General features: G+C 43.4%; 1 protein-coding gene across 1 annotated transcript; it reads left to right on the top strand.

Moving 5' to 3' along the window:
- The first annotated feature begins 328 nt into the window (after positions 1-328).
- Positions 329-24,790, top strand: LOC307213943 (stromelysin-1-like). The gene is made up of 17 exons (XM_079972178.1): positions 329-657; positions 1,083-1,327; positions 2,729-2,877; positions 2,974-3,093; positions 5,482-5,643; positions 6,206-6,368; positions 7,691-7,824; positions 8,713-8,872; positions 9,727-9,830; positions 11,431-11,533; positions 16,542-16,690; positions 18,787-18,948; positions 19,621-19,759; positions 21,805-21,938; positions 23,344-23,503; positions 23,599-23,702; positions 24,421-24,790. The coding sequence occupies exons 1-17, from the start codon at positions 550-552 to the stop codon at positions 24,522-24,524; spliced, it is 2,400 nt and encodes a 799-aa protein (XP_079828304.1). The 5' UTR covers positions 329-549; the 3' UTR covers positions 24,525-24,790.

Below are 24,790 nucleotides of genomic sequence, written 5' to 3'. Positions count from 1 at the left end.
AAATGTGAGCCTGTCAAATACTGAATAGCAAATGGATGGGTGGTATTCAATCCTAGTTATACTCAGAGTGGATCTATTGATGGATTTATTGATCTGAATAATTCCTTAATTTCAGTGGGTCTATTCTGAGTAGGACTTAGTTGAATGCAACCGAATGTCTAGGGAGGATTGATAATACAAATAAGCATAGTATTTGAGTCGTGGAAGGGCTTGTCCTTATACTTTGTTTATCTTTTAAAAAAAAACCATTCCCCCTCCCTTTGGTGAAAAAGTCCCACTTGACGAATCTCAGCCACCTTCATAGTAATTGCCAAATCAGGGTTTTCACACTTGGCAGCTCCTGCTGTGTGTCACACTGCTAAAAGGAGCATTTTCTGTGTTTGGCTAGTCAACGGATGTTATAATGTTGTGAGTCATGCTTCTGTTGATTTTATAGAACAAACACGGAGTATATATAGAGGTCAATTGGGAGCACACAGGCAGATCCATTGACAGAAGGACCGAAGTGTTCTAAGGCTCCGAGGCTGGGACGCAGAAGCGAGAGAGACAATGAAGAGCTTCCTACTGGCGATTGCGCTCTATGGAGCACTTTCTTGTGCTTTGCCCTTAACCCAGGAAGCTGATCAAGTTGCAGAAGCGGACCTGAATTTTGCCAAGGTAATGGTTGATGGTAGCACAGAGGAGAAACAGAATTCTGCTGGTAGATTGACTAGCAAAAGAAAGTAGACAGTTGCTAAATGCCTTGTGCAAAGTGGAATTCAATGTGATGCATATAGCCTGGGGAAATGTACTGGTAAATTCAGTCCTCTCCTCCTTAGAGCTGCTGGATGGGTTAATTCTTCATGCAGTCCTACATAAATACACCTTGGAGCAACTTACATTCAGCTGAGGAGGCATGCCTAGGATTGCATTGTTAATGTCTGTGAGCTTCAGTTCCTTTGTCAGTAACATGGGTGCAATGGTGAATGACCTTCTTCGTTGCGAACAAAGGCAGAAAGTATGAATGGTTAATTTTAAAATGCGAATGAATATATGTGAAAATAGTTCTATAAGCAATCAAATATATCTTTTCTTCCAATCAGAAATACATAGAAAACTACTATCCTGATTCGGCATCAACGCCTGTCATAAGAAGCAAAGGAAGTGACGATATTCCTGCTGACAAAATACGGCTGATGCAGGAACGCTTTGGGCTGAAAGTGACAGGCAGATTGGATTCAAACACTTTGGCTTTAATGAGGAAGCCCAGGTGTGGGGTTCCTGATGTAGCAGAATACAGCACCTTTCCTGGGGATCCAGCATGGAAGAAAACAAAACTGACATATAGGTAAGGTTTCAGTACACTTAATTGATTGGAAGATGCCATTGGAAGATGCTAGAAATGTTGGCATTCCTCAGTAAGAACAGTAATGGTCTGTGGGAATATGGTCATTTGTCCATAAGAGCATGGGCAAAAGTTTATTATCGCAAGGATGATTTCATAGCAGAAAGCATTGCTTGGAGCATGATCAACGCGTGAAGAGCTCATGCTGCCCGATGATTGGTCTACGTAGCATAGCCTGATCAAATACGTGGTCTGGTGTGAGAACATGAGACTAATGTATTGTATTGTCTTTTATCTGCTGACTGAGGAAAAGCTCTCTCCTTGAATTTGTATCTTTTCATGGACACACAATAAAGGCTGTGCTCCAGCAGCTTCTAGAAGAGAGCTGCGGCCAGACTTCTTCAACCCATCTTGGCGTGAGACTGATTATTTACGGATGGCGAGCGGGTTCTCGTCAATGGTCTTTCCTCAAAGTTGTCTAGTCCATCATGATTGATCTTCCTGCATAATGAAGAGTTGGGGCACAATTAATTACAGTGCTCCCTTGGTTCTCAAATGACTTGGAACTCAAACACCTTGGTTCTCAAATGCAGAAAACCCGGAAGTAAGTGTTCCGGTTTTCAAACGTTTTTCAGAAGTCGAACATGGCTGTAGCTATTGTTTCCAGGGCACCTGCACCAATCAGAAGCTGTGCCTTGGTTTTCGGACGTTTTAGAAGTCAAATGGACTTCCAGAATGGATAAAGTTTGGCGGTTTTGTTTTTGCTACTTAATTTGCTTTTTTATTTTTGAAGCTTTTTTGGTTAATTTGTTTTTGTGACTGTGTGGAACCCAGTTCAGCTATTGATTGATTGATTGATTGATTGATTGATTGATGGTGTGACTGTGGAAATAGATAAAAGCCTCCCATCCAAACAATGACTATCATCAGTGCAGGTAAGAAAAAATAATAATTTTAATTTTAATCATCTACTATACTATCTTATTTATTTTATAGTACAGGACATTGTTGATTGCTTTCATTTTATGGTCTCGTTAGTAAAATTCATGTTAAATTGCTGTTTTAGGTGTTGTTTTTAAAAGTCTGGAATGGATTAATCCATTTTGCATGACTTTCTATGAGGAAAGCGCTCCTTGGTTTTGGAACGCTTTGGTTTGGGAACAGACTTCAGGAAGGGATTAAGTTTGAGAACCAATGTACCACTGTAGTTCATAGTTTGCAAGAAGCATAAAAGCCTGCTCATCATTTCATCGCTTTGATGCACCTAGAAATACAAGGAGCATGGATTTTGTGTCAGATGTGCTGATATGTAGAAAACTGTCTCTCTTTCACCAGAGACTTCGAAAGCTGTGTGGTGCTATTTCTTTCATACGTCCATTTTCTTTACAACTCTGTGTTTCACAGCGTTCTGAATTACACGCCAGACATGGACCGCGCTGACGTAGATGTTGCGATCGAGAGAGCTTGGAAAGTTTGGAGTGATGTGACTCCCCTGACCTTCACCAGGGTTTATGGGAAACCTGCAGATATTGAGATCTCTTTTGCTGCTAGATGTAAGTAAACCACACGCAAATAGATATAGGTAGTTTTACTCAGGTTCCTGGCCGGGCGACTTATCCACATGTTCTTTGATTTATTTATTTTTAAAGCTCATGGTGACTATATCCCGTTTGATGGACCAGGTGGGCAATTGGCTCATGCATTTTCACCTGCTTACGGTGGAAATGCCCATTTCGATGAGGATGAATCCTGGGTGCGGGATTTAACAGGTAATTTGTTTACTTTTGTCTCAATATATTCAGCTGTACACTTGCTTGTAATGGCTTTTGGTGTGACTCTGAGTTACATATGCTGCAAAGTAGTGAGACACGGATACCATTCTAATCCTGGGGTATAAAAATGCTTACCGTATTTTTCTGTGTACAAGATGCCCCCATGTATAAGACGACCCCTATTTTTTTAAACCCAAAATTAAGAAATTAAGTTGTTTAGCTTTTTGGGGGGGTGGGGAGGTCACTTCTGCCAATCGCTCACCCACCTGCCCGTCACTGCCAATCGCTTGCCACAGCCACTGCCGATCACACACCTCACTGCAGCCGCCAATTGTCTGCCCTCTTGCCGCCACCAACAGCCCAACCGCCCACTTGCCGCAGCTGCCAATCGCCTGCCCGCCTTGCCACAGTCAATCACCAGCAGGCCTTGCCGCAGCCACCAATCACCCACCCAATCGCCACTGCCAATCTCCTGCTTGCTGTCGCCATTAATCGCACGGCCCCCCTCTGCATTCACTATCTGAGTATAAGACAGCACCCATTTTTTGCCTGATTTTTTTTAGCAAAAAGCATCACCTTATACATGGAAAAATATGGTGTGTGTTTAGGGGCCTTCCTCTACGTTTCTGACATACAAAAGCAACCTGTCTTCAGATGGCCAAGTTATGGGAGTCACTACTACAAGATGCTGCAATGGCCCCCAGTGTGAGTGGCTTTAAAGGGTATTAGCCTATTCATGGGGGATAAGCCTATTAACGGCTTCTAGTGCATCCCAACTTCATGACTTAGCAGTTGCTAAGAATTGCAAGTGGAAAAGGCACTGTTGCTCTCAGATCATGTTTGAGGCTTCTGGAGGCTGCTCCATTAGGACAAATGGAGTTCTACCTCCTTCGGGGCCAACCTTCCTTCCTTTTGACTTGCAACCATTTGACAGGTGGCCCTGCCTTTCAGCTTCCCACTCCTTAATCTCAGTGCCTTTGCAGAACTCAGCAGGGAGGTGGATGGGGACAACCCTGGAATTAGTGAGCTCTGACTGTCATTGGCGCTGGCCGCGTCTGCTGCTTGCCCTTCTGACTCCCACTTTACCAGTCCCAATGAGTGACAGTCCCCACTGCCACTGTGAGCACGGCATGTGAGTTTAGATGGGTCTTGGGTGCTTATCTAGCAGGACTCTTCTGGTGTTCATGGCATTTATTACTTCAAAAACCATGTCTGATAGGAGCTTTTTCTTCAGAAGCCTAGTCTGTAAGGATGGAGAAATGTATTCTGGTCCATGTCACTTACACATTTGTTCACTCATGGGGCTGTTCCAACCAATATTTCTATTCTTCTCAAAAAAAAAAAATTAAAGCTACAAAAAAAAATTCAAAATATATATACAGTTAAATGCATCTTTTTGAATGCGCCAGTAGCAGTTTAGTCCTGCTGGCCACATGACCCGGAAAACTGTCTGTGGACAAACACCGGCTCCCTCGGCCTGAAAGTGAGATGAGCGCCGCAACCCCATAGTCGCCTTTGACTGGACTTAACCATCCAGGGGTCCTTTACCTTTAAAGGTAAAGGTAAAGGTACCCCTGCCCGTACGGGCCAGTCTTGACAGACTCTGGGGTTGTGCGCCCATCTCACTTAAGAGGCCAGGGGCCAGCGCTGTCCGGAGACACTTCCGGGTCACGTGGCCAGCGTGACATCGCTGCTCTGGCGAGCCAGAGCCGCACACGGAAACGCCGTTTACCTTCCCGCTGGTAAGCGGTCCCTATTTATCTACTTGCACCCGGAGGTGCTTTCGAACTGCTAGGTTGGCAGGCGCTGGGACCGAGCAGCGGGAGCGCACCCCGCCGCAGGGATTCGAACCGCCGACCTTTCGATCGGCAAGTCCTAGGCGCTGAGTTACCTTACCCCTAAACAGTGGCGTAGTGTGGGGGGTGCAGGGGGGGCCGGCCGCACCGGGAGCAACATCTGGGGGTTAGGGAAATCCACGGGTTAGGGGGCGCAAATCCACAGGTTAGGGGGCGCAAATCCACAGGTTAGGGGGCGCAAATCCATGGGTTAGGGGGCGCAAATCCATGGGTTAGGGGGCGCAAATTACTTGCCTTGCCCCGGGTGCTGATAACCCACGCTACGCCACTGCCCCTAAATATACGTCGCAGAACATATTACCTCTCAATAAAAGACAATTTAAAATGCAGAAAGGCATCACATTAGAAAACAAAATCTGCTGGCTAGATACATTCTGCCACACATTAAGCTGGAAAAGGTTGAACTGGGTCATTCCCTAGTGGAATTTGCCAATACCGAATCCCTAAAGTCCCCCAAGTGATATATATTTCCCTATCTTATACCCAGGTGAGCTTCACAAGTACTCACAATCTTCCTGTTTCCTTTTAGGAGTCAACCTTTTCCTTGTTGCTGCTCATGAGTTTGGTCACTCACTGGGTCTCAGGCATTCTGGCATTTGGGGGGCTCTGATGTTTCCAACTTATCAAGCTACGGACCCGCAAAACTTCAGGCTTCACCAAGATGATATTGAAGGCATCCAGTCCCTTTATGGTAAGTAGAGACTCCCGGATGATTGTGTGGATTTATTCCATGCAAGAAGAGCACTGGCCTGGACACTTAGCCTAAGGACATTCCCAGAAGGGAAATTGCCCATCACTTTCTACTGCCTGCTGTTCCAACAAAAGAAACTCTGGAGAGTGGCCTTCTGAACAATATGGTATGGAGAGACTGTGGAAGACAGTGGCAGGAAACTTGACTTCCATGAAATTCCTTAAAGTAACTTAGAGTCTGAGGACAATTCCTCTTCTTCCTCCCAGCACCCCCCACATGCTCTTTCTCATTTATTTATTTTTAGGAAGGCCCTTTAAACCTCAAGAGAGGCATTTCAGGAGCACCGGTGGCTGGGCAAGAGAAGGGATTGGGAACTCTCCTTCTGTGAATTTTCTTAGTTTAGGATTCTAGTTCAGCTCACCACCTGATGTGAATTGGCGGAGCCAACCTGTTATTTCATCCATTATCGGGTTTGGCCATCATCCAGTGAAGCCTCTTGCTCTGAGCTGCATTTTGCAAATCTTGCTTGTTCTTCAGTTCTTCTCTTTAACCCCTTTTCAAGGACCCCCTGAAGGTGGTGAGGATGGTGATGGTGATGGTGATGACAATTCGTCAGGAAACCCAGAGCCAGCAACAGAGGCACCATCCACAGACTTGTGTGACCCTCGCCTGGCTTTTGATGCTGTTTGCTCTCTCCGAGGGGAAACCATGTTCTTTAAAAACAAGTAAGTTACCTACAAGGGACGCTGGTGGCGCTGTGGGTTAAACCACAGAGCCTGGTACTTGCCGATCAGAAGGTCGGCAGTTCGAATCTCCGCAACGGGGTGAGCTCCTATTGCTCGGTCCCTGCTCCTGCCAACCTAGCAGTTCAAAAGCACATCAAAGTGCAAGTAGATAAATAGGTACCAATCTGGCGGGAAGGTAAACGGCGTTTCCGTGCACTGCTCTGGTTCGCCAGAAGCGGCTTAGTCATGCTGGCCACATGACCCAGAAGCTGTATGCCGGCTCCCTCGGCCAATAAAGCGAGATGAGCTCTGCAATCCCAGAGTCGGCCACGACTGGAACTAATGGTCAGGGTTAAGTTACCTACAAAGCACTGACATCTTTCATTTCTAATTCAAAGTCATGCCCAAACTCTCCAGCTGCATTTCAACCCAAAGCACTGGAAGATGATATCTGGATGTTCCCTTTCAGTTTGTTGGACTTTACTGTTACTTCAGATAGGTTTAATTGTTGACCTGTCATCTTGGTTTGCCATTCCTTGTCTTCTTTCCATCTCCAGGCTACTAGCATCCAAGCGGCTGTTGTTCCGTACATAAAAAGTCTATGCCGAAATGGCATAACTGACCGGAAAACTCAGAAACCAAAAGGATAAAAACTTTATGAAAGAATGGGGGGAAATGATAAGTTATCTAGGAGACCACTGCAAGCAGATGGAAACATTGACAGGATTTTTATTTCACTTCTAGTGTAACAATTACCATGGATAGTATGGATTGATATAACACTTGGAGTTTGGAAGAATATGCAGTTTTAAATGTTTAATATGGGACCCCATGGGGAAGGGGTCCCAAAATTTGGAGTAATCATCCGGGAGTTTATGGATATATATTTGGATTTTTTAAAAATATATAATTTTGTATTTGTAAAATCAAATAAAAATGATTTCAAAATAACAATAAAAAATTAAGAAATAATTGTTGACCTGTCAGTAGCCCAGTGAATTTTATATATTTGTAGAGCTTGTTACAAATATGTGTAATAAACAGAGAAAACCACCTTATACTGAGTCAGACCACTGGGTGACCTAGTTCAGTGTTGTCTGCACTGCTGAGTAAAAGCTTTCCGGGATTTGAGACTGAGCAACTCTCCCAGACCTATCTGGTGATGGCAGGGACTGGATCTGGGACCTCCTGCATGCCAAGCTGGTGATCTACCACTGAGGTTCCTGCACTGCAGGGGGTCAGACTAGATGACCCCCGGGATCCCTTCCAACTCTACAATTCTATGATTCTGTGTTTCTAAACATTCACATTGTCTCCCCCAGCTTTTTTTGGAGAAAGAATCCCCAGAGAAGAGATGTTGAAAAGGTTCCTATTTCTGCTTTCTGGCCAACTTTGAGCAAGGGCATAGACGCTGCGTATGAAGTTAAGGCTGATGACACAGTGTTTCTCTTCAAAGGTAAATGTTCCGGGTCCCTTGTGAGTGTTGGTGAATGGCAAGTAAAGAAGCTAAGAAGGAGCTGAGTGGAGGGTGTCATGTTATTAAGCAGAAATAGCTGTGTAAGAGGCTACAGAATGTTACTTACCAAATCCTAAGCTACAAAGTGTGGCTGTTAGAAGGCTGTATTAAGACATTGGGAGGCTAGAGTTGAAGTCCTAACCTATTTTGCAGGATTACTGTCAGGGTTTTAAATCTCTTTGAAGGAAAAGGTGGGATAGAAACACAATAATACTGTATATAAATAAAATAAATTCTGGGTTAGTGAAACTACTTCATGTTTCTTAGGAAATCAGTCTCAGATGTTGTTGTTGTTGTTGTTGTTTCTACCACACCTATCTGACTGGTTCGCCCCAGCCATTTATTTATTTATTTGCTAAAACCATATCAATGCTGTTTTTGACATACCCATCATGAGGTTTTAAAGAAACATTATGACAATATGACCTCAGTATGTAACTTGCAAAATAAATAGATGAGCAGCCAGCATTAGGCCAAAAGAGACATATTATTATAGTCAAGTGGTATCAATATCCTGGAAAGGCCTAAGGAAATCAATAAGTTTCTACCAAGGTACACAAATACCACCTGTATTGGTGCCTGCCTTGATTCAGAGGAAGGATGATTTCAAACAGGATTTTTCTTGTGTAAGCCAATAAAGGCTAGTAGATTATAACAAAGGAAATTATTGTTATTATTATTATTAAAATTTGTATACTGCCCTATACCCATAGATCGCAGGGCGCTTCACAACATTCAGGAATCCTTGGCTTCCTCATTCAGATTTGTTCCATCTTCGTGCAAAGCTCTCTCAATCATTTTTCTTTCTGTCTGTCTTTTGCTTAACAGGACACAAGTATTGGGCCACCAAGGGAAATATTATACAGAGAGGCTTCCCCAAGAATATTCACAGCCTGGGCCTCCCCAAAAGTGTTAAGAGCATTGATGCAGCTGCTCATGACAGCAACTCAAAGAAGACATATTTCTTCTCTGGAAACAGTTACTGGAGGTAAGGGGAACTTACCTAGCTCACTTGGAGCAATCCGGAAAGTTCATTGAGAAGCTCTTTAATTCAGAAATGAGGAACTGGTGGTCCTCAAGATGCCAAAACCCATCAGCCACAGCAAAAATTGCCAGTGGGCAGGGATGTTGAGAGCTGTAGACTCAGTGACATCTGGAGGACTAACTCTCCTTTAAATCCTTTGCAACTGAAATGCAAATAATGTACAGTGGTACCTCGGGTTACATATGCTTCAGGTTACATACACTTCAGGTTACAGACTTCGCTAATCCAGAAATAGTTCCTCGGGTTAAGAACTTTGCTTCAGGATGAGAACAGAAATCGTGCTCTGGGGGCATGGCAGCAGCAGGAGGCCCCATTAGCTAAAGTGGTGCTTCAGGTTAAGAACAGTTTCAGGTTAAGAACGGACCTCAGGAACGAATTAAGTACTTAACCTGAGGTACCACTGCTTTGGTTCTTGCTGCTTTGCCACACATCCCAGAACCATGCAAGACACCTTTGTTTAAAAACCCCCAGTGAAGGAAAGTCCTTACACTTTACATATGTAGGTTCACATATATGGAGTTTTCAATTTAGCTTCCAGTAGCACCTTAAAGACCAACTAAGTTAGTTCTTGGTATGAGCTTTTGTGTGCATGCACACTTCTTCAGTATCTGAAGAAGTGTGCATGCACACGAAAGCTCATACCAAGAACTAACTTAGTTGGTCTTTAAGGTGCTACTGGAAGGAATTTTTTTTGTTTTGACTATGGCAGACCAACACGGCTACCTATCTGTAACTTCAATTTAGCTGTTTCTGCTGGTGCAAGGAGCAATGAATTCTCAACCCATTCATTTCTTTAGATATGATGAAGCCCAGAAGTCCATGGAAAAAGGTTACCCAAGAAAGATATCAGCTGACTTCCATCAGGTTGGCTCCAAGGTGGATGCTGCTTTTCTGAACCATGGTGAGCAAATGACCATCTTCATGGTGCTAGCCTATTAAACAGTATTTTCTTCCATGTGATGGTGAGATCATAGGAGGACTTGACCACATCTGCGAATGTAGCAAGTTGCTCAATGACCTGAGCATCTCAGGACCGCTCCCTTGGCCGTGGTCCATGTCAGGATCTAAAAAGCAGGTCTTAGCTCAGAGCCAGGTTGGTAGCTGAGTACCAATGTTCCTAGGGTCAATCCCTAGAGTCTCCCGTTCGGCCTGGGAAAACCTCCTGTCTGAGACTGTTTTCTTGCCCACAAAGATAATTTTCAAAGTAACAGGAAAGGAATGGAAGGGGGGGTAAAACATTCTTTTTTAAGACCAGTTCACAGACCCCCTGAAGCCCATCCATGGACCCCCTTGGGGTCCACAAAGCACAGGTTAAGAACCGCTGTCATAGAGGACTCTGTGAAGACTACAGTACTTGCTTGGCATGTGTGCTAGTGCAACTGAGTTTGAAAGTTCCCCAGAGGCAGTACGTTTCCGAGCACAATTCAAAGGATCGGTGCTGACCTTTAAAGCTCTAAATGGCCTCGGCCCAGTATACCTGAAGGAGCGTCTCCACCCCCATCATTCAGCCCAGACACTGAGGTCCAGCTTCAAGGGCCTTCTGGCAGTTCCCTCACTACGGGAAGTGAGGTTACAGGGAACCAGGCAGAGGGCCTTCTCAGTAGTGGCGCCCGCCCTGTGGAACGCCCTCCCGTCAGATGTCAAGGAAATAAACAACTATCTGAGTTTTAGAAGACATCTGAAGGCTACCCTGTTTAGGGAAGTTTTTAATGACTCATGTTTTAATGTATTTTTAATCTTTTGTTGGAAGCCACCCAGTGGCTGGGGAAACCCAGCCAGATGGGTGGGGTAGAAATAATAAATTATTATAAAATTATTGTTATTATTTTGAAAAATGACTGATCAGGCACTGACTCCACTCAGTGGATCTGGATCCTCTTTGTCCTACAATTGGAAGCTACTTTCCTGTTTATGTGGGTATCCATTGACGAAGAAATAATCAATAGCAGAAAGCCACTGAGAATATTGCTGCTGGGTATGGTCCCAAAGAGAGGTATTTTCAAGCTTAGGGGAAACTCAAGATTTGTAGAAGTACGAAGGAATTGTTGGAGAAGGATGAAGAACAGCTGAAGGCTGACGTAGGAAAGAAGGAGAAAAGGAAATAGGCAGGGGGAGGTTGGGTCGGAATGGAGCATTGTGGTGGAGGAGAGCGATCGGGAAGCAAGTCTTACTGGAAAAGTGAGTACAGTGGTACCTCAGGTTACAGACGCTTCAGGTTAAAGACTCCGCTAACCAAGAAATAGTACCTCGGGTTAAGAACTTTGCTTCAGGATGAGAACAGAAATCATGCTCCAGCGGCGCAGCACGAGGCCCCATTAGCTAAAGTGGTGCTTCAGGTTAAGAACAGTTTCAGGTTAAGAACGGACCTCCGGAACGAATTAAGTACTTAACCCGAGGTACCACTGTAGGCTCATTCTACACTGAGGTGTTTTGTAGGGTTTTGAGAGCTTCCGTCATCCATTAGGTCCACAGTTTTCATTCTCCCTCATTTTTCTTTTCAGGACATTTCTATTTATTCATTGGCTCAGAGCAATATGAGTTTGACAGCGGAACCAAAAGATTTATCGGCATCAAGAAGAGCAACAGCTGGTTCGGGTGCCAATGACACGGGACAAAGAGTGATACAACCCAGAAGAAGGGAATCTCCTGGGCATTGTGTTTGTGGCCTGTCCTGTGGTTGCATGAGCCACGGAACAAGCTGCGTTTTGAATAAGGAGCTTCTAAAATGGAAATTCCCCACTGTTTTAAGCTTACAATAGATCTTAATTATTATTATTATTATTATTTAAAAAATCCTGTTTCTATCTCTGTCTTTTATTTCAGCGTTCATTTTACTTCTTGTAAACTGTTTATAGGTTTTTTTAAAAATCAAGCAGTATATAACTTTTGTTACATAAATTAATAGATATTTAATATAAATTATTGCAGCAAAGAATATGTATGTTGTATGCTACTTTGTAATAAAGTGAATTTTTATTATTACTGCTGTTGTTGGTATATGATTATTATTGTTATCGTTAATCGTGGTTCATCATGAGGTCTTAGGGCAAATTACAAGTATTTAAAAATACAATTTGAAAATCAGTGAAAATTATTTCATTTGTGAGAATAGGGTGGATTCTAAAATACGTATCCCATGTGTAAAGGGTCAGGGTAAGGTGGGCAAAAGACAAACTACATAATGAAGGTGTCAGAAAGAGTTCCGCCCAAATGGCCAGCACTGGCTCTCCTCAGTCTCTTCATGGGATCCAAAACTAACTCAGATTTCTAATCTTAAATTTAGTCCTCCACATTCCTCATATTAACTTGAATGTGTGACTTCTCCTGTAGGGTTGTGGATGAGCTTTTCCTGAATCATCACTTTATCTTTTTGCCAAAAGAGGAAACTTTCTTTTCAAGAAAAAAAAAAGGAAATGTCTTTAAGTTAAAGAAGTAACCCATGAGACCATACCATTTATGGATGTATGAAATATATTACACAGAACAGCCCATAGGCTGTACCAACAGCTACCAGTTACACATATTTTTTACATTGGAGAGAAAGGTGTTTTTCATAATAAATTTTTATTAATTTCATTTCAAGCAGATGCTCTACCACTGAGATATAAGCAGCTATGAAGAACAAATTAAAACTACATCAACTTTCTAAGCAGCTGGTTAGGCTTGTTTAGAGAATAATATTTTTCTCAAGTGCTGACAAGAGGTGCCTGCTTGGTCCCAATAGGCAGGGAGTTCCAAAGTCTGGGCACTGCAACACTAAGCGATCAAGCTCTTACAATGCAGAACGGGTATTATTTGGCACCAACTCTGCCAATCGAGGGACGCGGGTGGTGCTGTGAGTTAAACCACAGAGCCTAGGGCTTGCCGATCAGAAGGTCGGTGGTTCGAATCCCCGCAACGGGGTGAGCTCCCGTTGCTCGGTCCCTGCTCCTGCCAACCTAGCAGTTCAAAAGCATGTCAAAGTGCAAGTAGATAAATAGTTACCGCTCCAGCAGGAAGGCAAACGGTGTTTCCGTGCGCTGCTCTGGTTCGCCCGGAAGCTGTATGCCGGCTCCCTCGGCCAATAAAGCGAGATGAGTGGCACAACCCCAGAGTCGGACACGACTGGACCTAAAGGTCAGGGGTCCCTTTACCTTTTACTGCTGGTCGAAGTGATCAAGAGTGGCACATGTGGGGATAAGGCTTGCTTTCCGGACCAGTGACAACACATGGCTACCCCACTTACCAACCTAGCAGCCCCACAATACAGTCATTCAGACAGGAGGTCGCCAAAACATGAACAGCTGAGGCTGGGTATCAGCATTTGGGCATATATGTTTCTATTCTTTATGTTTTCATTGTTCAATCACATTCGGCTATCTTCTAGGAAGTGATTAATTAACAAATTAAAGTAAACTTCTGCATCCTTTCATTACATCATTTTCTTCTAGTTTACTATGACTCTGAATTTGTCCCTGTTCCTGTTGAGTTTTTCTTCAATTAAAATTACTACAGAAATCTTTTTTCTTTCTTTTTTTTTGGGTCATCCCACCCCCAGCTTATGTTTTTAGGAGGGATCATTCGAAATCGTCCATTCTTGGCAACTGCAAAGTTTCCTGCTGGACATGGTGTTTTAGCCACCGACAGACTCATTTTCTGTATTCAAATAACAGATGAATGAACTAGGAATCTAAGTTAGGTTGTTTCCCTGCAATAAAGCATTTATGCTTATCTTTTGTGTGTACAGAGGGAAAGCCATAAATTGTAAGTGTTTGAAACTTGAGAGCATTGTTTACTCCTGTGCTGTTGACAAAATCCCAGAAGAGCAGCATTATAGGTTCGGTGGCATTCAACGCTAGTCCTACACAGAGTAAACACTTGGAGGTTAAAGAATATAGCTCATCACCATAGTTTTCACTCTATAAGATGCACCAGACCATAAGACGCACCTAGTTTTTGGAGGAGGAAAACAAGAAAAAAAAATATTCTGAATCCCAGAAGCCAGAACAGCAAGAGGGAACAGCAAGAGGGATCGCTGCGAAGTGAAAGCAGCAATCCCTCTTGCTGTTCTGGCTTCTGTGATAGCTGCGCAGCCTGCATTCGCTCCATAAGACGCACACACATTTCCCCTTACTTTTTAGGAGGGAAAAAGTGAGTCTTATAGAGCAAAAAATTCGGTAATTTTAGGGAGTCATTCTAATTAATTAATTACTTGGAGGCAAAACCCTGTGTGATGAACCCCACTCACCTTCTTAGTAATTGCCAAATTAGGGCTTTTGAACTTAGACTCTGCAGTGAGTGTCACTCTGCTAAAAAGGACACCAGGCTCCATCTCTATTTGCTCCACCTCTATTGAATAAATTGAGAATGATGCCATTCTAATTATTTAATAATTTGGAGGAAATGTCCCAGTCACTTTCTTTGTAATGGCCAAATCATGACTTTTGAACTTAACAAACTTTGTCCGTGTCACTCTGCTAAAAGGGACATTTTCTGTGTTTGGCAAGTCAACGGATGTTATAATGTTGTGAGTCATGCTTCTGTTAATTCTATAGAAAATCATGAAGTACCGGTATATATAGAGGTCCATTGGGAGCACATAGACACATCCATTGACAGAGAGACTGAACAGTTCTGGGACTCTAAGACTGGGACACAGAAGCGAAAGAGACAATGAAGAGTTTCCTACTAACGATTACGCTCTATGGAGCACTTTCTTGTGCTTTGCCCCTATTCCATGAAGCTGATCAAGTTGGAGAAGCGGACCTGAATTTTGCCAAGGTAATGTCTGATGGTAGCACAGATGGGAAGCAGAATTCCACTAGCAAAAAAGGTAGTCAGTCACTAATTGCCTTGTGCAAAGTGGCACTCAGTGTAATGTTGTGCATGCTTATAGACTGGGAAAATGCAGATTCCAACCTCTGCTCCTCCATAGGTGTGCTGAATGGGTTTGGGTAAAATAGACTGCAGTTCTACATACAACCCTACATCCATACATCTTGGAGTAAGTCCCACTAAACTGAGAAGACGTGCATAGGATTCACTGCTAATGTCCTTTAGCTTCAGTTCTTATGTCTGTAAAATGGGTTCAATTAGACAAATGAGCTTCCTGATTGGGGGAAAAGGTAGAAAGATCAAAATCCTACAATGTGAAAGATTATATGTGAAAATAATTCTGCAACAATCAAATACACCTGTTCTTTCCATCAGACGTACATAGAAAACTACTATCCTGATTCCACATCAACGCCAGTTAGAAGAAGCAAAAGGAGTGATGAGATTCCTGTTGACAAGTTACAACAAATGCAGAAACACTTTGGGCTGAGAGTGACGGGCAGATTGGATTCACACACTTTGGCTGCAATGAAGAATCCCAGGTGTGGGGTTCCTGATGTAGCAGAATACAGCACCTTTCCTTTGTCACCAAAATGGGGACGAAAAAACCTGACATATAGGTAAAGTTTCAAAACACTTGCCTGAATCAAAGATGTAACTTGATAATGCTTATTACTGGCTCCTGACTGAGGAAGAAAACCTCTGTCTGGGGAGATAATGGAATGGATTATCTTAAAGAGGGTATGTCTGGCCGGCTGTCTGGAAGCCTGATCAGGAACACCAGACTGCAGATTTTGGGTAGTACAGATCCCACTTGCAAGCTACTGTTTTCAACTTGTATTCATAGGAATGCTGGGATTCCTTTGTCAGATCAGTAATGGTCTTTCCTAAAAGTTGGCTGTTGTTGTTGTTGTTGTTTAGTCGTGTCCGACTCTTCGTGACCCCATGGACCAGAGCACGCCAGGCACTTCTGTCTCCCACTGTCTCCCACAGTTTGGTCAGACTCATGTTTGTAGCTTCGAGAACACTGTCCAACCATCTCGTCCTCTGTCGTCCCCTTCTCCTTGTGCCTTCAATCTTTCCCAACATCAGGGTCTTTTCCAGGGAGTCTTCTCTTCTCATGAGGTGGCCAATGTGTTGGAGCCTCAACTTCACGATTTGTCCTTCCAGTGAGCACTCAGGGCTAATTTCCTTAAGAATAGATGCGTTTGATCTTCTTGCAGTCCATGGGACTCTCAATAGTCTCCTCCAGCGCCATAATTCAAAAGCATCAATTCTTCGGCGATCAGCCTTCTTTATGGTCCAGCTCTCACTTCCATACATCACTACTGGGAAAACCATGGCTTTAACTATACGGACCTTTGTTGGCAAGGTGATGCCTCTGCTTTTTAAGATGCTGTCTAGGTTTGCCATCGCCTTTCTCCCAAGGAGCAGGCGTCTTTTAATTTCGTGACTGCTGTCACCATCTGCAGTGATCATGGAGCCCAAGAAAGTAAATTCTCTCACTGCCTCCATTTCTTCCCCTTCTATTTGCCAGGAGGTGATGGTCCCAGTGGCCATGATCTTCGTTTTTTTGATGTTGAGCTTCAGACCAGTCTACCATTATTGATTTTCCTGTGCAACACAGAGCTTAATTCTAGTCATCGTTGCATAATTTTAACACACTTAGAAATACAAGGGGCAGGGGTGTGGAGATACTCTGAGACGTAAAATGATGTCTCCTCTTGCACACACACTTTGAAAGCTCTGTGAACATTCTTTCAAATGTGCATTTCATCTTCTACCATGTGTTTCACAGTGTTCTGAATTACACGCCAGACATGGACCGCGCTGACGTAGATGTTGCAATCGAGAGAGCTTGGAAAGTTTGGAGTGATGTGACTCCCCTGACCTTCACCAGGGTCTATGGGAAACCTGCAGATATCAAGATCTCTTTTGCTGCTAGGTGTAAGTAAATCACACGCAAGGAATTATAGTAGTTTTACCCAAGTTCCTGGCTGGGTGATTTATATATATTTTCTTTGATTTTTTTTTTAAAGCTCATGGTGACAATATACCCTTTGATGGACCAGGTGGGCAGTTGGCTCATGCATTTTCACCTGCCTTCGGTGGAAGCGTCCATTTTGATGAGAATGAACCCTGGGCACGGGATTTAAAAGGTATTTTCATTGTTTTGCCTCAATATATTCTATTCACTTGCTTGTAACAGCTGTCAAGGAAGCTTAATTACTTTTGCTGACAAACATTGAGACCCCAGCACCATTCATGTCCCAGGGGACTTACTCTGGAGTTTTAGAATAGTGTTATTGTTATTAAGAATGACACGAAAAAATACAAACAACAAATAACAAGTGTTGGTCACCAGGTACAAAGCAAAATATCATCATGATGTGTATAAGGCAGAAAATAATAGCAGCATGTTTAGTAAAACAACCAAGCCAAAAATATGCATGAGCTACAGGGGGTCCAGGTTCCTCCCGCTGACAGTTAATAAAAGAAATAAATATAAACTAATCCGCCTAATATATATATATATATATATATATATATATAATTTCTCCATGCATTGCTCTACAGCGTTGCTAAAGTTTATCTGGCACACAAAGCAAGTCTTTTTCACACAGCTCAGCTACAGAATTTGTTGCCGCAAGATGCCACAATGGCCATCAGCGTGGCTGGGAAATTCATGGGCATTAGTTGATTGGTGGCTACTAGTCTTCATGACTATGTTGCATCCCAACTTCATGGCTCTAATAGCAGTTGCTGGGAATCACAAGTGCCAAAGGCACCGTTGCTCTTGAGTCATTCTCGGGGCTTCTGATAGACATCTGGAGGCTGATCTATTAGGGCAACTGCCTCTTCCAGGGCCAACATGCCTTCCCTTTGACTTACAACCAGGCCAGTGGGCGCCCCTGCTTTTCAGCTTCCTGTTCCTTAATCTCATTGTCCTTGCAGAACTCAGCAGGGAGGTGGATGGGGACAACCCTAGAATTAGTTGGCTCTGCCTGCCATTGGCCCTAGATCCTTCTACTCTTGGCCTTTCTGCCTTTCAACCCACCACTGGGAGCATAGGCTGTGGGTCTTCGCTCCTTATCCAATAGGACACTTCTTGTGTTCATGACATTCATTTATTATGCATATCATATTGCTCTCTGTCACATTACTGGTCTATTTGATTGTGGTTCTTGCATTTTCATTCTTTCTATGAGCTACTTGGAGCACTGTTTCTTGGGATACAAACCTAACAAACAAATGATCAGGACTTGCACTGAAAACAGTCGTTGCTATAATGAAATCAGTGATAATGATCATGTGTGCCAGGACCACTTATGACCAGGTGATCTTTTAGTTCCTTCTGACTGCAAAGAATAGGAATGCGGCTGATGAAATTTAATTATGAAAAGCACCGTTTTTGTCAACGTAAAAAAACCAAGAAAAAAACACCCCACTATGTTCATTGGTACATCCTATGGACTGTTCTGTACATCCATAAATGGTATTAGTAAACTCACTCGGGTTACTCATAAGATTAGACTACATTTCCTTGTTTCTGGCGAAAGGGCAAGTGTTCTCTTTTTTTAGCATGTAGTTGAAATGGTTTGACACAGAAGGTTCCATGTGGAATCCCCAGCATCTCCAGGAAGGGATTGCAAAGACCCATCTGAAATCCCAAAGAGTTGCTGTCCATCTTCTTCTTCTTCTTTGGTGATCACTCATAGCTGAGTAAAATTGTCTTCCATAAACAGAGTTTTAACAATGAGTCCTTAAGTGACTGTGGAGGCCAATTCTGGATCCACACGTCCTTCCACAGTGGGGACATTGGTTTCTGGGTGGGAGTTGATCACGGTGTGGATTTGTCAAGAATGCCTTCCTCCTAGCACGTTTCTCCCTTGCGTCCTGAGTTCGGGTGTCTTCAAAGCCCATGGCACCTTTGGTAAAGGCTGTTCTCCAGTTGCAGCGCTCATAGCCCAGTGTTTCCCAGTTGTCAGTGTTTATGCTACATTTTTAAAGATTTGCTAAACCCATTCCTGTTTCCTTTATAGGCACCAACCTTTTTCTTGTAGGTGCTCATGAGTTTGGCCATGTACTGGGCCTCAGGCATTCCAGCAATCCAAAGGCTCTGATGTTTCCAACCTACAGAAATAGAGACCTTAAAAATTTTGGTCTTCACACGGATGACATTGAGGGCATCCAGCACCTCTATGGTAAGTACAGACTCCCAGATTATTATATGGAATGAGGCCATGTAAGAGCACTGGCTCGGATCCTAAGGTCGGTTAGCTTAAGAATGTTCACAGAGAAGACTCAAATAGATTCTCTGGAGGGTTTGGGCTGACCTTCAGAACAAGGTAGGAGGGAGTAACAGGAAACTTTATTTCCATGAATTCCCTAAAGTAGTCTTAGATTCTCCCTGCAGGAACACCCCCATGCCCCATCTATTTTGGATGCCACCTCAACCCTCCAGAGAGATTTTTCAGGGGGTACCATGGCTGTGGAATGGGTGGGTGAGAAAAACAACTGAAAATCTTTCTGTGAATTTTCTTATTTGGGGAGCAAATGATCGTCCAGACCACCTGATGTGAAGTCGCAGAGCCAATCTATTATTCCATCTATTGTTGTATTTCACTGTCTTCCAATAAATTATTACTCATTATTATTATTACCATTTATTACCCGGCCTTCACCCTAAAGTCCCAGGATGGGTTTCAACAATTAATACACAACATCAATATTAAAACACAATATTACATGATATTTTTTTTTTTAAAAAAAAAAAAGTTTAAAGCAACTTAAAATGAAGTCTCTTGCAATGCCTCTGAACTACCTATTCCAAATCCTGCTTGTTCTTCAGTTCTTCTCTTTACCTCTTTTTCAAGGACCCCCTGAAGGTGGTGACAATGAATCAATTAACCTCACATCCACAACAGAGGCACCATCCACAAAATGGTGTGACCCTCACCTGGCTTTTGATGCTGTTACTTCTCTCCGAGGGGAAATCCTGTTCTTTAAAGACAGGTAAATAATATCTAAACACTGAACTTTTTACGTTCTAATTCAAAGTCATGCCCTACCTCCAAGAACATTTCTACTCAAAGAGTACTCTGCAAACACAATGAATCAGCAATTACTTTTCCCTTATGATGCAAATAACCATCCATACTAAGCTCAACATACTGCTCATTAAATTCATTCAACATGCCCTCCTTGGTACGTAAGGTAAGAACAATTGCAAATAGTACTAGTCAGTATTGACAAGGCATCCTGTAGTTTTTTGTGGTGGTTCTGGAGATGGCTTTGTCTAGGGTGGCTCCCGGGTTATTGAATGCTCTCCTTTCCATGGTGCATTTGACTCCATTTTTGGCTCTCTTTCTACAGTGGGCCAAGATGCATCCTTTTTTACCCAGGTCCTTGAGGCTGGAAGATCGTCTCTAGATGCTCCTTCTTCCTTTGCTGGTCTTTCTTTTTTCTATTTAAAATAGTTTTAATGGCTGTCTTAGTCATAATAAGCATTGTATGGCTTCTTGTGGGTAACCTTCCCTGGGACTGCTAAAATATGCACAATAAATAAATAGGCCGACAGGTAGGACTTAAACCTAATAATAATAATAATAATAATAATAATAATAATAATAATAATTTATTATTTGTACCCCGCCCATCTGGCTGGGTTTCCCCAGCCACTCTGGGCGGCTTCCATAAAAACCAAAAATACACTAAAATATCGCAGATTAAAAACTTCCCTGAACAGGGCTGCCTTAAGATGTCTTCTGAATGTCAGGTAGTTATTTATCGCTTTGACATCTGATGGGAGGGCGTTCCACAGGGCAGGCGCCACTACCGAGAAGGCCCGCTGCCTGGTTCCCTGTAGCTTTGCTTCTCGCAATGAGGGAACCGCCAGAAGGCCCTCGGCGCTGGACCTCAGCGTCCGGGCAGAACGATGGGGGTGGAGACGCTCCTTCCGGTATACTGGGCCGAGGCCGTTTAGGGCTTTAAAGGTCAACACCAGCACTTTGAATTGTGCTCGGAAATGTACTGGGAGCCAATGTAGGTCTTTCAAGACCGGTGTTATGTGGTCTCGGCGGCCGCCACCAGTCACCAGTCTAGCTGCCGCATTCTGGATTAGTTGTAGTTTCCGAGTCACCTTCAAAGGTAGCCCCACATAGAGCGCATTGCAGTAGTCCAAGTGGGAGATAACTAGAGCATGCACCACTCTGGCGAGACAGTCCGCGGGCAGGTAGGGTCTCAACCTGCGTACCAGGTGGAGTTGGTAGACAGCTGCCCTGGATACAGAACTGACCTGAGCCTCCATGGACAGCTGTGAGTCCAAAATGACTCCCAGGCTGCGCACCTGGTCCTTCAGGGGCACAGTTACCCTATTCAGGACCAGGGAGTCCTCCACACCAGCCCGCCCCCTGTCCCCCAAAAACAGTATTTCTGTCTTGTCAGGATTCAACCTCAATCCATTAGCCGCCATCCATCCTCCAACTGCCTCCAGGCACTCACACAGGACCTTCACCGCCTTCACTGGTTCTGATTTGAAAGAGATGTAGAGCTGGGTATCATCTGCATATTTATACACAAAACATTACCCAGAAAGAATTTTGATACAGTGAAAATAAGGAAACAGAGGAAATTGTCTTATACTGATTCCAGCCACTGGTCCACAAAGCTCAGTACAGTGGTACCTCAGGTTACATACACTTCAGGTTACATACGCTACAGGTTACAGACTCCGCTAACCCAGAAATAGTACCTCAGGTTAAGAACTTTGCTTCAGGATGAGGACAGAAATCGTGCTCCGGCGGTGCAGCGGCAGCAGGAGGCCCCATTAGCTAAAGTGGTGCTTCAGGTTAAGAACAGTTTCAGGTTAAGAACGGACCTCCAGAACAAATTAAGTACTTAACCCGAGGTACCAATGTATTGTCTACATTGACCAGCAACTGCTCTCCTGGGTTTTATACTGGGGGAGGGACTTTTCCAGCCCTACCTGCATGCAAAGCTGATGATCTACCATGGAGCCACAGCCCTTCTTCTGTAAACATTCATATTGTCTTCCCCAGCTTTTACTGGAGAAAGAATCCCCAGAGAAGAGATGTTGAAAAGGTTCCTATTTCTGCTTTCTGTCCAGATTTGAGCAAGGGCATAGACGCTGCGTATGAAGTTAAGGCTGATGACACAGTATTTCTCTTCAAAGGTAAATATTCCAAATGTGAATAAACAGCAAGTAAAGGAGCTAAGAATGATGGAAGGAGCATCTTGTTATTAAGCAAAACGACCTGTGCAAGAGGCTGGAGTTACAGAATGTTAATGACCAAATCCTAGCTGTTCAATAAGTTACACAGTATAGCTACGAAGACTTTTTTATTATTATTATTATTATTATTATTATTATTATTATTATTATTATTGGTGGTGGTGTAATATTGAGAACTGAAGCTACAAGGGGGGATGGGATGTGAAACTGGACAGATTCTCTCATCTCTACTCTTTATTTCCTTTATCTCTTTTTTCTTCAATCATAGAACTCAAGGTTCTTTAAATAAGGTTGCCAGGTAGTTCCCCATCAAGGCACTGACCAGACCTCAACTTGCTTAGCAGGAGCAAAGCGATCACATCATGACTAGTGGGGTGCCACAGGGTTCTGTCTTGGGCCTGGTCTTATTCAACATCTTTATCAACGACTTGGATGATGGACTCAAGGGCATCCTGATCAAATTTGCAGATGACACCAAACTGGGAGGGGTGGCTAACACCCCAGAGGACAGGATCACACTTCAAAATGACCTTGACAGATTAGAGAACTGGGCCAAAACAAACAAGATGAATTTTAACAGGGAGAAATGTAAAGTATTGCACTTGGGCAAAAAAATGAGAGGCACAAATACAAAATGGGTGACACCTGGCTTGAGAGCAGTACATGTGAAAAGGATCTAGGAGTCTTGGTTGACCGCAAACTTGACATGAGCCAACAGTGTGACGCGGCAGCTAAAAAAGCCAATGCAATTGGCCTGGAAACGATGCCTTATGAAGAACGGCTAAGGGAGCTGGGCATGTTTAGCCTGGAGAAGAGGAGGTTAAGGGGTGATATGATAGCCATGTTCAAATATATAAAAGGATGTCACATAGAGGAGGGAGAAAGGTTGTTTTCTGCTGCTCCAGAGAAGCAGACACGGAGCAATGGTTCCAAACTACAAGAAAGAAGATTCCACCTAAACATTAGGAAGAACTTCCTGACAGTAAGAGCTGTTTGACAGTGGAATTTGCTGCCAAGGTGTGTGGTGGAGTCTCCTTCTTTGGAGGTCTTTAAGCAGAGGCTTGACAACCATATGTCAGGAGTGCTCTGATGGTGTTTCCTGCTTGGCAGGGGGTTGGACTTGATGGCCCTTGTGGTCTCTTCCAACTCTATGATTCTATGATTCTATGATTCTATGTGCCCTCAGTGTGCAGGATATTGCTTCCAAATCCCGATTGCCCTAAGCAGAAGGAATAAAATGGATTAGGAATGGCCCTGCCCAACAATTGTCTCTGCAGGTTTGTTCCATCTTGATGGAAGGCTCTCTCAATCTCTTTTTTCCTTTTTACTGTCTTTTGGTTGACAGGAAGCAAGTATTGGGCCACCAAAGGAAATACAACACAGATTGGTTTCCCCAAGAAAATTCACAGCCTGGGCCTCCCGAAAAGTGTTAAGACCATTGATGCAGCTGCTCATGACAGCAACTCAAAGAAGACATATTTCTTCTTGGGAAACCGCTACTGGAAGTAAGGGGAACTTACCTATCTCATGTGGGACAATTCTGAAAGTTCATTGAAAAGCTCTTTAAATCAATGAATTCTCAACCCATTCATTTCTCTAGATATGATGAAGCCAAGAAGTCCATGGAAAAAGGCTACCCAAGAAAGATAGCAGCCAACTTCCAAATAATTAGCTCCAAGGTGAACGCTGCTTTTCTGCATCATGGTAGGTGGATAACCATCTTCATTAAACAAACCCCCTAATCCAGTATGACCATACAGTGGTACCTCGGGTTAAGTACTTAATTCGTTCCAGAGGTCTGTTCTTAACCTGAAACTGTTCTTAACCAGAAGCACCACTTTAGCTAATGGGGCCTCCTGCTGTGGCGTGCCACCGTAGCACAATTTCTGTTCTCATCCTGAAGCAAGGTTCTTAACCCGAGGTACTATTTCTGGATTAGCAGAATCTGTAACCTGAAGCGCATGTAACCTGTAGCGTCTGTAACCCGAGGTACCACTATATATAGTTGTAATGGTGAGATAGAAGGACTTGACCACAGATGTGAATGTGGCAGTTGCTCAACCACCTGAGCATCTCAGGACTGCTACCATAGCCATGGTCCAGAAGATGGAACAAACCTTAACCCCTGCCACAGCTCTGTTCAGAGAACATATAGATTTGCAGAAGCAGAAAGGAAAATGTGAGGGAAGGGGTGCAGAACAGACCAATGAGGACTGAGCATGCTCAGTGGCTTACTTCAGTAGTTGAGGAATAGGATATCTGGTGTGGGTGGGTGTGGAATGAACCATTGTGGGGGAGCAGGGGTGCTTGACTTAATGGAACGGTGACTAAGAACATTCCACAATGAGGTATTTTGGAGGTTTTTGAGTTTCCTTCATGCATTCGATTCACAATTTTTACTCTTACTCTCTGTTCTTTTTAGGACATTTCTATCTATTCAGTGGATCCAATCAATATGAGTTTGACAGCAAAACCAAAAAATTCCTTAGCATCAAGAAGAGTGACAGCTGGTTTGGGTGCCAGTGACACAAGACAAAGGAAAAAGTGATGAGGCCCAGAGGAAGGATATCTCTCTTGGTCTGGGCATCAAGCAATGCTCACTGGACACCATCTCAGTTGGCATGACTTGGTCTCTCCTGTGGTTTCATGAGTCATGGAACAAGCTGCATTTTGAATAAGGAAGTTCTAGTATATATTTGTTTTTAACCTATGGTAGATTGCAACTATTTAATGATTCTATCATTCTATTTTTATATTTTAAATTATTTTAAATATAATTTTTAACTCTGCCT

The sequence above is a fragment of the Podarcis cretensis genome, assembly GCF_951804945.1.
Source record: "Podarcis cretensis genome assembly, chromosome: 4".
NCBI classification, from domain to species: Eukaryota; Metazoa; Chordata; class Lepidosauria; order Squamata; family Lacertidae; genus Podarcis; species Podarcis cretensis.
The sequence above is the reverse complement of the archived record's forward strand: the minus strand, read 5'-3'. Positions and strand labels throughout refer to the sequence as shown.